The sequence below is a fragment of the Parasteatoda tepidariorum genome, chromosome 2 (genome assembly GCF_043381705.1).
Source record: "Parasteatoda tepidariorum isolate YZ-2023 chromosome 2, CAS_Ptep_4.0, whole genome shotgun sequence".
NCBI classification, from domain to species: Eukaryota; Metazoa; Arthropoda; class Arachnida; order Araneae; family Theridiidae; genus Parasteatoda; species Parasteatoda tepidariorum.
In genome coordinates this window covers 18,732,898-18,747,586 of record NC_092205.1, presented here as the reverse complement: position 1 = coordinate 18,747,586, position 14,689 = coordinate 18,732,898, and the positions used below count along the sequence as shown (strand labels likewise).

At 28.1% G+C, this 14,689-nt stretch overlaps 1 protein-coding gene across 1 annotated transcript; it reads left to right on the top strand.

The window, feature by feature from the left end:
• The first annotated feature begins 124 nt into the window (after window positions 1–124).
• Window positions 125–14,435, top strand: LOC107442387 (heme A synthase COX15). Its single transcript, XM_043043131.2, has 8 exons — window positions 125–311; window positions 545–622; window positions 4,131–4,291; window positions 4,393–4,512; window positions 6,194–6,380; window positions 8,241–8,490; window positions 11,612–11,766; window positions 14,268–14,435. Exons 1-8 carry the CDS (start codon window positions 258–260, stop codon window positions 14,418–14,420), a joined length of 1,158 nt encoding a protein of 385 aa, XP_042899065.1. The 5' UTR covers window positions 125–257; the 3' UTR covers window positions 14,421–14,435.
• The last annotated feature ends 254 nt before the right edge of the window (window positions 14,436–14,689 follow it).

Below are 14,689 nucleotides of genomic sequence, written 5' to 3'. Positions count from 1 at the left end.
AAAGGCGGTCAGCCAAGCAACAGCCATTCACGGTAAATGAATTTTAGCTCAGGCAATGACTATGTCTCATAAAGTTATTTCAAATTGTATCTTCAGCTCTTCTGTTGAGCAAATACAAGCAGCTCAAAGCGTTTTCCGTTTCCAACCAAAACAAAAGTAGTAGGAGACAAATGATGAAATTTTATTAACATTTGTTATAAAACAAAATATATTTTATTTTATGTTCTGATAAAAAGATCAGACTTTAAGAGACAAAAATGTTTTCTTCTTTACTATACAACTCCGCAAGAAGTTTCACTCATACTCATTTTGTTAGTAAACATAATTTATTTTCATTTTAAAATCATGCTACTTATTCATTATATAATGCTATATTTGATGCTTGATTTATTAGTTACAATAAATATTTAGTTTATACTATGCATTATTATTGAAATTAATCTAGTTTTTTCTGATCTTTTTTTAAACTTATGCTAATAAGTTTACATTGAGAATCGTACTAATAATTAAATTGAAATTTATTTAATTTATTTTCGTTTTGCAGGGATCTTCACTGTCTTCTGCTGTCTCCTTGTACAAATTTTTGCCTCTCCGATTTAATAATGGAAATTTAGTTCACAAGGTATTTTAACTTCTGATATCCTAAAATTTCTCTATTAAACTTGTCAATTTTATTTTTACATAATTCATAAGTTTGAATGAACAATTTTTTGAGAATTTTGTTTTTAATAGCTAAATTTTCTTATATTAAATCTTGTAGTTAAATTGATATTTTTCTATTGATTTTGTATAAGATTGAATTCTGTGTATTTTTTAACTGGGGATATTTCCGTATTGTGATCTGTTACACCAACTACAACCGCCAAGGTGCCAAATAGATTTTCAACTTACAAATTTTTTTAAAAAAAAAAATGTGTAGATGTTTACCTGGGGTGGATACGAGTTATACATTTCAAGTCCCTTTCTGTGTGTTTTTTTTTTTTTAGTTTCTCGCGGGCCGCTGCCTGGAAGTTGCTAAGTCTTGGCGATTATTCTGCCGCAGATCAGGATACGGAAATCTCCCCTTTTAACTGCTATTTGAAGAATGGCTGTGGAGTTAAAAACTTTTTTATAAGAGTCGGAATTGGAAACATTTGTTTGACTCTGTTCATGGTGAAAAGTTAGGTCTTGTAGGTTGAAGGAAAAAATGGAGCTTTTGATTATCGAGAAGTTATAATATCTATATAACTTTATTATACTTTTTTATTATTTACACACTAATAAATATTTATAATTAGTGTGTGAAGAAAATTGTTACCTAATTGTGTATAATTATTGGAATTTTTACTTATTACGACTTCAGTTTATTTCATTTGAGTTTTTTTCAGCCTATTTGATAAAACTATAAAAAAAGTACATAAATTGCAAAACCAATTTTATTTATCTTGTTTGAAAAGTTAGTTAAAAAGATAGGGAATTGCATATCTTTTTGCATTTTTTGTAATAGTTCCCTAGTTTCAGAATCTTAATTAATCATGTAGTGAATTGTCAATAAATTTGAAAGTCTTTGTGTGAGAAATTGATACCTGGTGTTTTACTTATATTGGTTTTCTACAATTTTATTTCATTGTAAAGTTTATTTCTTCAACTGTTATGATATGAAATGTAATTTTAAATGAAATATTTTTAACTCTAATTATGAATATATTATAAAGTGAAATCAATGATACTTTGTACTTAAGACGAGAGTATTCTCCAAAGAATATTCTTTGAGAGTGAGAACATTCTGTTTCCTTATAAGTGGGGGAAAAAACGCACACACAAGCTCGAGAGATACATGTATGTGAAATGTAGTTCTTTTATTGTTCTCTGGCAGACCACAAATTATATTTGTGTATGTAATACTATGTAATGGATAACTGATATTAATTCAAGCATTTTCTTTGAAGTATGATTATAAGAAATTTTTATTTGACTGTTCAAAAGCTTTTTAAATTTCCGAAAATTAAAAGCTTTCAAAATAATCTTTATTATAGGAAGACGAAAAAAAGCCAAAGAATAAGGGGGGGGGGAATGTAATTCCGTTTCATAAATATGTAGAATGAATATAAATTCTAAATTATGATTAAAAATATTATAATTAGAATTAAACCTATAAACACAGTTAATTTTACCAGTGTGTAGTTATGATTAAAATAGTGAATTAATTTTTTTAATGGAATATGAATAAAAAGATGGTGTTTTTAAGAGATGGTGACTTATTTTTAGAAAAACGGCGCACCAAGGGCAGGCTGTTCTTCTGAAAACATTTAGGGTCTTGAGAATAATGTCCAAAGAATGCTTTTTCATGTTAATTATTGAACAATTGCTATGATATAAAATTTATTATTCATGCTTAAATTTCAACTATATTTTTTTAATTTTTGATACATTAATTCATGTGCAAGGCATTGCAAAAAGCAAAACCGGACAAACAATTTTTAATTTCATATCATATATTAAAAATAAATTAATAAAAAATAACGATAAGAGTAGATGTTTGCTAATAAATAAATTTAATTAATTTTATGTACTTTTGCAGCAAACAGTTTTGAAGTTTTCAACAATGGGTTTTCTATTTTTATTCTATCCAATTACCACCAATTGATTGCATTAAAAGTCATTAACTAACTTTTGTGTACAAATGAATGATTTTACACTGTCATCTGCAATAATTGCTTTAAAAAAAACTATACTAACAAAACCACTTGGATTTATGATGAAATCATCATGTTTGAGCATGTCCATAGATATTATGGATCTTTGTAAAATTTTTATGCATAGATATTAAAAAGTTTAATTGTTAATGTGCTCCTAGAGCTTGTATTTTATTTCATTAAATGTGAAATTTTAGCAATATTTATTCCAACAAATTATAAATACTACAAAAAATCTATCATCATAATTTAATCATATTATGAAATATGAAATTACAATATTTTTCTCATTCTGATGAAGTCTTATTTTTAATCATATTCTTGTATTGAGTCTTATTTTTTGTCTATTTTTTTCTTATTCTAATGAATTAAGTTTTGACTGCCACAGAAAATTTATAATTTTACATGTTACAAATATCATAAAGAAAGTATTGTTTGTACAATTACAGTATGCAGTTACAGTTGCTAATTAATAAAACACCTGTTGCCTGTTACAATTTCACTAAGGTCCAAAAATTTAATACTATTCATACTACTAAATTATATATGATTATATGTCATCAGAAAATATGTCATTTATCCAATACCAGTCTTTAGCTAATTATATTTGCTAAATACAATTTTATCAAAGACAAAATTATAATAATTATTCATTTGTAGAAAAAAATGTTATTTGGCCAATTGCAACTGCCATAGAAATATATCAATATGTTTTACATAATAGTAGTAAATTTAAAAAGTTTAAAAACGTTTTATTGCGATGTCTCAAAGCACTCATAATTTAAATTTATATTTGTCACTAATAACCCATTAGTGTAGCTTAAGTGTAACATTAACAAATAACAACCAAAACTGAACTATTGTCAAGCCTTAAGAACTATTTTGCCTCATAAATGACAGCATGTTAAATGTAAATTTTGTGTTTTACATAACATTCCTAAAATATAGCAGATTCACTCAAAAAGTTAATGTTAGTAATTAAACCTTTTAGAAATTTATTTGCTTTAGATTATTATTATTACATCGTTTATCTATTACTAATGCTCTGTAGGTTGGCAATTGCTCTATTAGTTCATTTTCCCTTTTTAACTCTGAATTTTATAGCTTAAAAACATAAATGTCAAGTCCTTTGGAATCAAAGATATGCTTTTTTCCACCCAAGTGGCAAAAGGAGAACCCCAAATCTTGGGCCTGTGCAGATAAGAAGGTTAACAGTCATAACCTGTAAAAAGACGAAAAAGTTCTACAGCTTCTCTTCTTGAAAAATCTAAAATATTCTGTGCCTTCTCTGCCAGAGAAGCAAATGACTTGCCAACATAGTCACACAACGCATTTTTCTTGAATATAGATGCATGTTTTCTTTTTGATTATTATAATGTTATAAGTAACTAAATTGTTTATTGATTATATTAAGCAATTTTTTGTCAATATAATTTATTTTATTGTATCTCATAGAATCTAAAAAGATTAACTCTAACTGCAACTAGACAAACAGTTTCGACAGCCCAGGCTGCTGTTGTAACACAATCTGCGAAGGCTTCTCAGTATGTTGGAACATGGCTCATTTGCTGTAGTGGTATGGTTATTGGTTCAGTGATTCTTGGTGGTGTTACTAGGTAAATATGAAATAGGCTGCTTAGTTTATTTGACTTTAATTCTAAGCAATTTTTAAGTTCAACATTTCTTTTATCTTGTTTAATTTATTCATGTTTTAAAGGCTCACAAAATCTGGTTTATCCATGGTTGACTGGCATCTTTTTAAAGAATTTCCTCCGATGTCAAGAGAAGCGTGGGTTTTAGAATTTGAAAAATACAAAAAATTTCCAGAGTTTAAGCAGTAAGTGAGTTGTATTTATAATTTACTAACTGAATGCTTTTTCTAAAATCAGTGTTAATCAGCAATATGCTACAAAACGGAAAGACATACGAACACAATAGAAAACGCAAAAATGATTTCAAATAATAATTATTGTTGTTTTGTTGCCCTAATTGAATACTCGTTCTCAAATCAGTATAAATTAACAATATGAAAACACAATTGAAAAATCTAAAATAATGTAAATTTATTATTATTGTTGTTTGTTGTTTTTCCCCAAGACTTTATGTTATTGTATTTAGCAAAATAGATTTTTAGAAATTTAGATCATGAAAATAAAGAATACTAATACTCAGAATTAAAAAAAAGATGTTATTGATTACATCCGAAGATTATCATAATCAAACAATTTCTCCGTTACTTTTGCACTTTAGTTCATTAAACTCCATAACTTTTGCATTTTAGTTAACTTTTTTAAAAACATTTTTAAAAAATGTAGCTATAAATACAATAAACTTATTGTTTAAGATAACTTCAGTAAGGTTGCTTTCATGCCATGAATCAAAAATAAATCATTTTTATAGAGTCTTTAATTTTTACCCTTATTTTTTTGCTTGGCAGTCATCAGTAGGTTCTTTCTGCCCACAAAGAGATGTACCATCCGAGTTAAAACAATTATAATTACCCCTATAGAGCTAAAATAATTTTGACTCATCCTTCATGGTCACTCACATGCAAAAGAAGCGGACTTTCAGGTGCTGCATTTTCCAGAGATTCAAAACAGGAAAAGTTTATGAGCACATTGGGGAAGGGTAAAAATTAAAAGTAAGGTGTGCGTAGGTGATGTGATGTTACACTAGTACAAAAAACACAGACATTGCAGTGGTCACTGGAGATCTTTAAAATATTCAGGTGGTTCCAGATGCTTTGATACCTGCACCATCTGCTACAATGAATGGGCGCCCCCTGACCACATCCTTGCTTGCCTGGGGCTTGTTAGACAAGCTATGATGGACAATCCTGTGATGTTATTGGACTTTTTTTAGGGTGCACAAAATCATGGGCCTTATTTAGCCCTGCTGAGTTTGGGGATCTGCAACTACAAAAACACAGACATCATCCATAAGAATATTCCATTACTTCAAAATTGGTTCAAATTTGCAAATTAAACATCTTTCTGTTTTATTTGTGTGATCCCACAAGCAGAATAATCTAACAGATTTAAATCTGTAGAGTTTTTTGAACCATTTATTTTTTTAATGGAAAATAAAGCTAATTCTCTGGCATCTATGTTTAACAAATTTTGCAGTGTGCAAAAGAACATCATCTTGGAATCAGAAAAATATTTGTCTCCATACATAGTTTTAAGATTGAACCAAAGAACTTTGCCAAAATCTCTTTTTAATAGTTTTTAGCTCAAATTTTAACTCTCAGATCAATAAAAACCAACTAATCTTTTGGCTTCTTTAAAAAAGCTTCTAACGTTTTAATTGAAAGTCTGTTTTTAATTACAGGCATCAATTTTTTTTTTAATCACGTGGTGTGTCTTGAATCAATACTGGTCACATTTGATTATTTTGAGGTGCATAAAAGTTTTTGCGGAACTAAAAGCTCCTTTTTTTAGATTGTGTATATTTTATACATTGAGTATGCATATATTAATAGCTCCCTGTATATTTTAAACTTTAATTGATTTTATTAGGAACAATTGTGATATGACATTAGAAGAGTTCAAATTTATCTGGTACATGGAGTATACTCACAGAATGTGGGGGCGAGCAGTAGGAGCTGCCTTCTTGCTGCCAGCTATCTATTTTTGGAAGAAGAAATGGCTCTCAGGACCAATGCAAAAAAGAGTTTTGATATTTGGCTCTTTAATTTTAGGACAGGTATATGATCTAACTACTGTTAAGTCATAATGATACATTCTCAACTTGTTTAAATTGTAAATTTCACTACTTGGTATAAACTGTTTTGCTTTCTTTATTTAATCATGAGATTACACCAATCAAAAAGTTTTATAATCTATTAATGTATTTAATATATTATATATTCAATTAAAAATTTAGAAATGTGGACTAGAGAGCGCAACCTTTTCAAAAGGAGGGGAAAGAGTTTTCAAAGGCCGCAGTGGTGTAAAAAATTGTTTGACAGCACCAATAATTTAATGTTGACACTAATATAATTCTTTAAAACTTTTGATATGACTAGAATGGCACAAATTATTTTGAGAAGAGACTAATGGGAAAATATTATATTAATTAAAAAGAAATTTGCCGGCCAGGTGGCCGAGCGGTTAGTGGCCTGACTACGAAGCCATTGGCTGCGGGTTCGAATCCCGCTCTGGGCAAGGATGTTTCTCTCTTTGTGCTGTCCTCTGTTGTGCGATGTGTGAATGTGGCCCACCCTATAAACAGGTTTGTGACCCACTGGGTAACGCTAAATGAGTAACAATTTCGGCATCTTCATAGGCAAAGATTAAAATTCAGTGCCTGCCATTGGAAAAAAAATGTAATTACTTATATGAAAAAGAACTGAATATACACCCCAAAATGCCTACCAAAATAGTTCGAGTGTACTCAAAGTGCTTTAATTTATAATTTGAAAAAGAGTTAATCGGTGAGTTTTTAAGTCTGGACATAGCTCAAAATGCATGAAGTTTACAAAAATACAGTTTGAAATGCTTGTTTACAACAATAGATACAACTCAAAATGCGTATTTGCTAAAATTTACTAAGCTCTAATGCACATTTACGAAAATGTGGTTTGGCTCAAATTGCGGGTTTATGATAATGTGCACAGTTTAAAATGCTCTTTTTCAGTTTCTAAACCAAATAAACAACTAAACGAAGAATTTTCTGCTTTTCTTTTTTAATTTTTAAAAAATAAGTGTAATCATAATGCAACATAGTCACAAATTGGCAATAGGAGTGGCTAGGTATATTACAGATTTAACTTATCCGGTATTCAGAACTCTAAACGATAAATTGAATTTTGAAACTCTTGAATTGTTGCACCATGAATTTACTACCACTATTATAAACTTATATCACCCGTGGCTACCTTGTAAACGCAACTTTGAAAGTCTTTTTAAAAAAAGACCTATTTAATAAAATGTACCAAATATTTAATTCAAAGGTACAATATTACATTCCGAATTTATTTGGATTTATTAGTTTATTCTTTTAAAAAAGGAACAATACTCATAAAAGAAGTTTAAAAACCAGAATCAAAGGCTATGTCCATTTTTTTTTAAACAACCATCTTTCTTTTCTTTAACACACATTTTGAGCCGTGATCATTTTTGTAAACACGCATTTCGTGTTGTGTACATTTTTGTAAGCACACAATAAACTCACGGATGAGTTAGTACGTCAGTTTTTTTAAAAAAACCTTAATAAAAATTTTAATAAATATTATATTTTCTTTAGTTTAACATGTATTGAATTAATGACTTAGTCTTGTGCATATTTTTACGCAATTTTATTAATCGATCATTGTTTTTATTCATAATTTTTTTTAATGTTCTATTTTCAATTTCTTTATGTTATATAATTTTCCAAATAATAGTACCAAAATTATACCCTTAAATATAACAAATGTTATGAAAACTTGAATATAATTTCATATTTTATTTATTCTTTCTTGCATCTCTTGCTTCACCCAACTTCTAATTATATTTTCTATTTACCATAAAATTTTTACCATTTTAAATACTCTTAACTGTTTTTAATTATTTTATCTCTTAGGGTTTGCTTGGTTGGTACATGGTTAAAAGTGGTCTGAAAGAAAATCCTGAACCAGATGGTGTTGCCCGAGTTAGCCAGTATCGCTTGGCTGCTCATCTTGGTATGGCCTTTGCTGTATATAGTCTTATGCTATGGTCTGGACTGAGTCTACTTTTACCTCCAAAACCTATTGAATTTTCACAGAAACTTTCAAAATTCAGGCGGTTTGCTCATGGTACAAAAGGCCTTATCTTCTTAACTGCATTCAGTGGTAAGTGTGCAATCATTTAATAATACTATTATTATTTACCTAAAAGGATGTGCAGCCTTAAAAGGAACGTTTGTGCGATTTCTTCGTCAATTTAATTCCTTTAAAACCTATTAAATTGTCCAATAGCAATTACCATTTGCTCTAACAGCAATTAACGAAGATGTGCAGCATTTCTTTTTTATCCATGTAAACCCTTTAAAACCTACTAAATCCTTCACTAGAAACTACCTACTTCTCCAATAACAATTAACGAAGAAGTGTAGGATTTTTTCTTTTTCCAATTAAGCCCTTTAAAGCCTACTAAATCCTGGAATAGCAATTAAAACAGGAGTGCAAGATTTCTTTTTTATTCCTTTAAATCATTAAAAACCTACTGAATTCTCCACTAGCAATTAACACAGGTGTGTAGGGTTTCTCCTTTATCCAATTGAACCTTTTAAAACCTACTAAATCCTCCAATATCAATTACCTACTCCTTCAATGTCAATTAACGAAGGAGCACATGATTTTTTCTTTATCTATTTGAAACCTACTAAATTCTCTAATAGCAATTAATAGAGGTGTGCAAGATATCTTGATCCATTTAAACCTTTTAAAAGCTACTAAATCCTCAATTAGCAATTACCTAGTCTCCCATTAGCAATTAAAGGAGTTCAGTATTTCTTCTTTATCTGTTTATGTCTTTAAAACCTATTAAATTATCAAACAGCAATTAATGAAGAACCACATGGATTTCTTTATCCTTTTAAATTCAATAAAACCTACTAAATCCTTCTATAGCAATAACTTGTCGACAATAATACTCATAATATTAACTTAAATCTAAATCTGAAACAGAGCTGTTTTTTACAGTTGATTATATAGAACTTATAGTTGAAAAAACGTGCCATAAAATTATGCACTTCTAATATTGGATATTTTTTCTTAATTTTCAATTTAGTTTGGGTTATCTATATAGATCTAATTTTGCACTCACGTATTTTCCGAGAAAAATAATTCTCCTGTAAAACATCAACTGCCAATCTTAAGTTGAGAGGATAGTTTAGACTTCCTGGGAAATGTCATAATAGCTCCCAAATCGTGCTTGTTTTTTAATCAAACTACTTTAATTACTAGTTAAAGAGTTTTTTTTAAATGTTGTTTTCTATAAGCATTAATGAATAAAAGTACTTAATGTGTACTTCTCAAATGCCATTGAGATACTTGTCACATGCCATCATAATGGCACACATGGCATAGGTGGTGTGCTGTTTGATAAACCATTTTCTACTAAAATATATAAAGTTAGGTAAATATAAAACCTGCTTACTAGACTAAACATTTAATTGTGTACTTTATGTTCCTCATTTAAACCTTGGCAAAATTATTTATTAATTATACTGTTTTTTTATTACCATCTTTTCTTAAGAGTATTTAATAAAATTTAAAAAAAAATGAGTGTTACTTTAATATAAATTTACTTGAAATTGTTTTTATAGAAATTGCGTATTAAATAATTTATTATATTGAAATTATTAAATGTAATTGATGCTTGATATAATGATTCTGTTGTCTATACAATGTCAGACTTCTTAACTTGATTTCGTTCATGCGCGAAAATATTAATTTTTTCTCATAACTATAACTATTAAGCACCAGACTAATTTGGATAAAACAATGTTATACTTAATTTAGACTTAGGAAATTAACAGAATTATATTTATGATACTTGTTAATATTTTAATACAATACGAACAAGTACCATTTGAAATAGAACATGATTTAAATAACTTGATTTTTTTAAAAGAAAATTATTGATCTGTTAAATTAACTGATAAACTATTTAAGTAAACTGCTCTTTTTTTCAAAAGCCATAATTTAAGTTTAAAATAGTTTCATACAGTATAATGACTATATTCTTAAGGTTGTGATTTTTATTCTTTCAATTTTTAAGTCTGATTTTATTGGTATCTGAAGATTTTATCTAGGGAAATATTTAAAGGAGTTGTTTGTTAATTATTATTTCATTATCAAAATAGATTAAAACTAAATAAATATGGAAAAATGTTTCATGAATCTTTTAAATTACAATTTTCCATTTAATGTATATCAAATAATTTGCTATTTAATGAAACTCATTTAACTTTAACATTCTTTAATACAAAATACAAACACTTTTATAACTTAAATATGCAATAGGTATATATAAATAATGAAATTTAATTACAACTCTTGTTGTAGTTTGAGTATAAAAATTATTATGATTTTACTTAGTCGGTTGTTAATTTCGAGTAATTAAGCTGAGTGAACATTTCTATACACAAATTAAGTCAAGCATTAAAGAAAACAAAGTAATTCATTAACTCATTTTATATCTTCAAAATCCTGCTAATTTGAAGGGGGAAAACTATTTGGTGAAATGTATAATTATCAATATAGTTTTTTTAAATTAAAACACTTTTAAAAGTGATTTTTGTGCACATTTTGTCAAAATTAGTATGTGGTAAAAAAGTTGAAACTAGTTGTCGGAGTCAATGAATTTGTTTGCAGAAAGTTTTTCTCAGATTTTGTGTTTGCAGAAAATGTTTCATTTTTATCTAAATCATGATTTTATCTTCATGCTGTTTTTCGCTTGTTGGTTCAATATACAATTTTAGTTATAAACTAAAGTAATCTAAATTTCTTTAATATTTTGATCATATATCATGATCATCTAGATAAAAAGAATTTAAATAATTTCTTTGTAAAGTCAAAGGATGAATTTTGTTTTGTATGTGCAAAAATACTTGACTCCCATTTACAAAGTGATTTTCCTGGGAATGAAAAAAATTGGAAATAAATTTCTGTCTCTATTTTGAAATTAACAGTTCAGTGTGTACTTTCTAATGGACTTTAAAACAACATTGCATCAATAAAATAACAAAGGAAATTTAATATTTTAGTAATTATAATGAAAGGATTGCTGTAATGGTGGGACAGTACTATAGAATATAATTATCAATTTCCTTTTTTGTAGAAAGAAAAAATTTGCTTTTATTACCATATTGTGCAATAGTATATGTTGAAAATTAATGAAATAAATGCCTCCATCTAATAAGACTGTGACTACTTTTAAATTTGTAATCTTATTTGTTCTTGAAAGGTGCATTTGTTGCTGGCATTGAAGCAGGTCTTGTATACAATTCTTTTCCCAAAATGGCCGACAGATGGATACCTTCAGACATTGCGGCTTTCTCACCAAAATGGAGGAATATAACCGAGAATCCTACTACAACACAATTCAATCATCGGATACTGGTATATTTTAGTTTCTTTATTTGTTTATTAAAATTCGTATTTCAATGATAAATGATACCTATGTTTTTTAAGTTATTATTTTATTATTGATAATAATAAGTTAATAATTAATATTTTTTGCTTCATTTTACTCATTAAAATGTGTTCTATTGTTTCTAGTTACCAAATTTTAAAGTTGTAAACATTTCTAAAACTTTTTGAAATTTTTGCAGGTATTTAAAATTTTCATTGAATTTCCATTGATTAAAATGAAGCAAAATGTGCTAATTATTTACTGAATAAATATGGAAAATTATGTTAATATAATTTATATTGTGAAGGTACTAGACAAAAAGTAACACCCTGGTTCTCCAGTTTGGGAGTAGGTTTTACAACCCCATCCTTTAAAATTTCTTCCGTTAGGAAATCTAAAGAACCAAACCTCAACTACCTTGGCTCAAACGTGTGGATAGTTAGAACAATTTAGAGACCAAGATAAATTAAGGCATTGTTGCCAATCGTTTTCTTAATAGATTAAGAAATGTTATACGATCAAAATTATTAAAAGGGAAAGCTTAACTTGTACTATAAAAAATTATCGTTAAAGCTGTGCTCACTTGGTGCTCAGAAACTTTAGATATAAATCCCTTTTTTATGTTTTGGATAAAGTTGAATCCCTTTTTATGTCAGAAGGAAATGCTTAAATGTACAAGTGCTTTTTCTTGTATTAATGCAATATTATTTTCGTGTATTGCTGTTGTTTTTGTTGTCGTCCATTAAGTCAGAAAGGGTTCGGTTGTTCTTGTTTTCAAGTGGCGCCATCTATGGCCAAGAATTCGACTTCTGCCACACCTATACACCACACCCGTTTATAGGGCGAACCCATTCATTAGACCACAGATTGTAATTTTGACCTGAACCAGCGAACGACCAATCTCCAATTCAGAACCACCAGAAGTATTAATTTGTTATGGGAACAATTAAGACTTTGTGACCCAACATATTTAACCTGCACCAGTCACCATATACTACACGGGAAATCTTCGGCTGGCTGGATTCGAACTCCCTTTCACAAATGTGAGTCCAGCGCCCTGCCAACCAGGCTATCCTGGCCATATTATTTTCTTAAGCGTTTGAAATGAAATTATATTTTGATCTGCACAATTTCTAAGTTATTTTGTAGCAAAATAACTTCCACAGAGATTGACTAGAAACTGTAGTTTTGTCTAAAATTGTTTAATAAAATTTTAATTCTGTTGAGGAATAAATGTTTTTTTTAAAACTAATTAAAATGCAAAGTTTAAGCTAAAAAACTTTTTAAATAGCTCTAATTGTTTCAAATTTCTATTTTATTAAAGTAAGGATCTTCAATTTTACTTCCTCTAATAATAAGTTATTAGCAATGAAAAAATTAAATTTCTTATAAGTACAAAATTTTAGTGTAAACTGAGAAACAAACTTTGTGTAGAAATCCAGATTTCAAAAGAAAAGCGTATTAATAAGCATCATTTGTATTTAGTAATCCAATGTCCACATTTAATTATATATTACAAAGTAATGTATCCTATATAAGCATATAACATTTACAGTGAACTATATATATACATAAACCTGAATAACTTTTGTTCAAATGAAACTGAACTTTTTTTTACCAATTTAAAACAAATTTCAATGGCTCAAAGTGTTGAATACAAACAAGCTAATTAATTAGTGCTCACTACTAATTAAGTGACAAAACCAGACAAAGAAAAATATATCGAGATTGCTTATAAATTATTAGTAATTTAGACAGTATTTTAGGCAGTCTTTTTTTACTCATTATGAACAAGCATTTTATTCATTATAAGACAGGGGAAAAGTCTTTGTAATTGTTGTTTTTACAAATAATGTATTTAGAAAAATTAAATTAATCGAACTTCGCCTTTAATATCTTGTACATTTGAACTAAAAATCTGCAAAACAGCTTTGAAACTGGCTTTAATTTATGAAAGTAAAACCTAGACTACTACACAATGTGAAGAAAAATTACTTTCAACATGGGAAAGAAAGATTCTAGGAAAAATATTCAGATTCATGAAGGATGTTTGGAGAATTCAAATAAATTTAAAAACTGAGTGGCTGTATAAAGAAATTGTTAACATCGTGATAGCAAAAGGACTGGACAGGTGGGCAATTGATAAATTTATGAGATTGAACAGAGTACAAAAAAGGCATTTTTGGAGAAAATATCAGGAAAAAGAAGCATTGGAAGATCCAAGAAATGATGACTTGATGAAGTTGAACGAGATAAATGATAAATTCATCAAAATTACTAACTATAAAAAGGAAAGAGGGTAGAAAAGTTTAGATTTCTGTTATCATGTCCTTCATGGATTCTAGTGCAAAAAAGTAAGTAAGTTCGCAAACTATTTTGGACTTTTTTTATTTTTAGTATTATTTAAAATACTGTATAATGTTTCAATATATTATTTCAGCTAGTTATCAGATGCATGCTTTTATTAATTGTAAAATCTGCTTTTTAGGGCGAAACAGTATTTTGTGCTGTAAGCGGATTATGGTGGTATTCACGGAAACTTCCCTTGCCCCCAAGAGCTAGAATAGCTATGAATTGTATGTTAGCTATGGCTATAATGCAGGTAAATATATTTTGTTCAGTTTTAGTGCTGCTTATTTAGAAATAATAAGACCTATTTAAAATTATACCAGTTGTTGAAAGAATATGATAAATTTTCATCATGTTGTTAAAATGTTCATACTGATTTTTTATTTAATTCAGAATTTTTTCTTTAATGATAGTTATAGAAACTATAAGAGGTATTTGAAATTTATTTTATGAGAAAAATTTCAGATAAAAAATAGATTTATTTGTTGTTTACAATGTTATGCATATTTTTCTTATGTAATTATTACATTTTATAATTATACCAAAATATATAGTATTATG

Excerpts from the sequence above, each read along its gene's own strand:
- LOC107442387 (XM_043043131.2), top strand. The coding sequence starts at position 258 with ATGTTTTCTTCTTTACTATACAACTCCGCAAGAAGTTTCACTCATACT. Across the intron at positions 312-544 it reads GTTTCACTCATACTCATTTT|GGATCTTCACTGTCTTCTGC; the intron begins GTTAGTAAACAT and ends TTCGTTTTGCAG. Across the intron at positions 623-4,130 it reads ATGGAAATTTAGTTCACAAG|AATCTAAAAAGATTAACTCT; the intron begins GTATTTTAACTT and ends TGTATCTCATAG.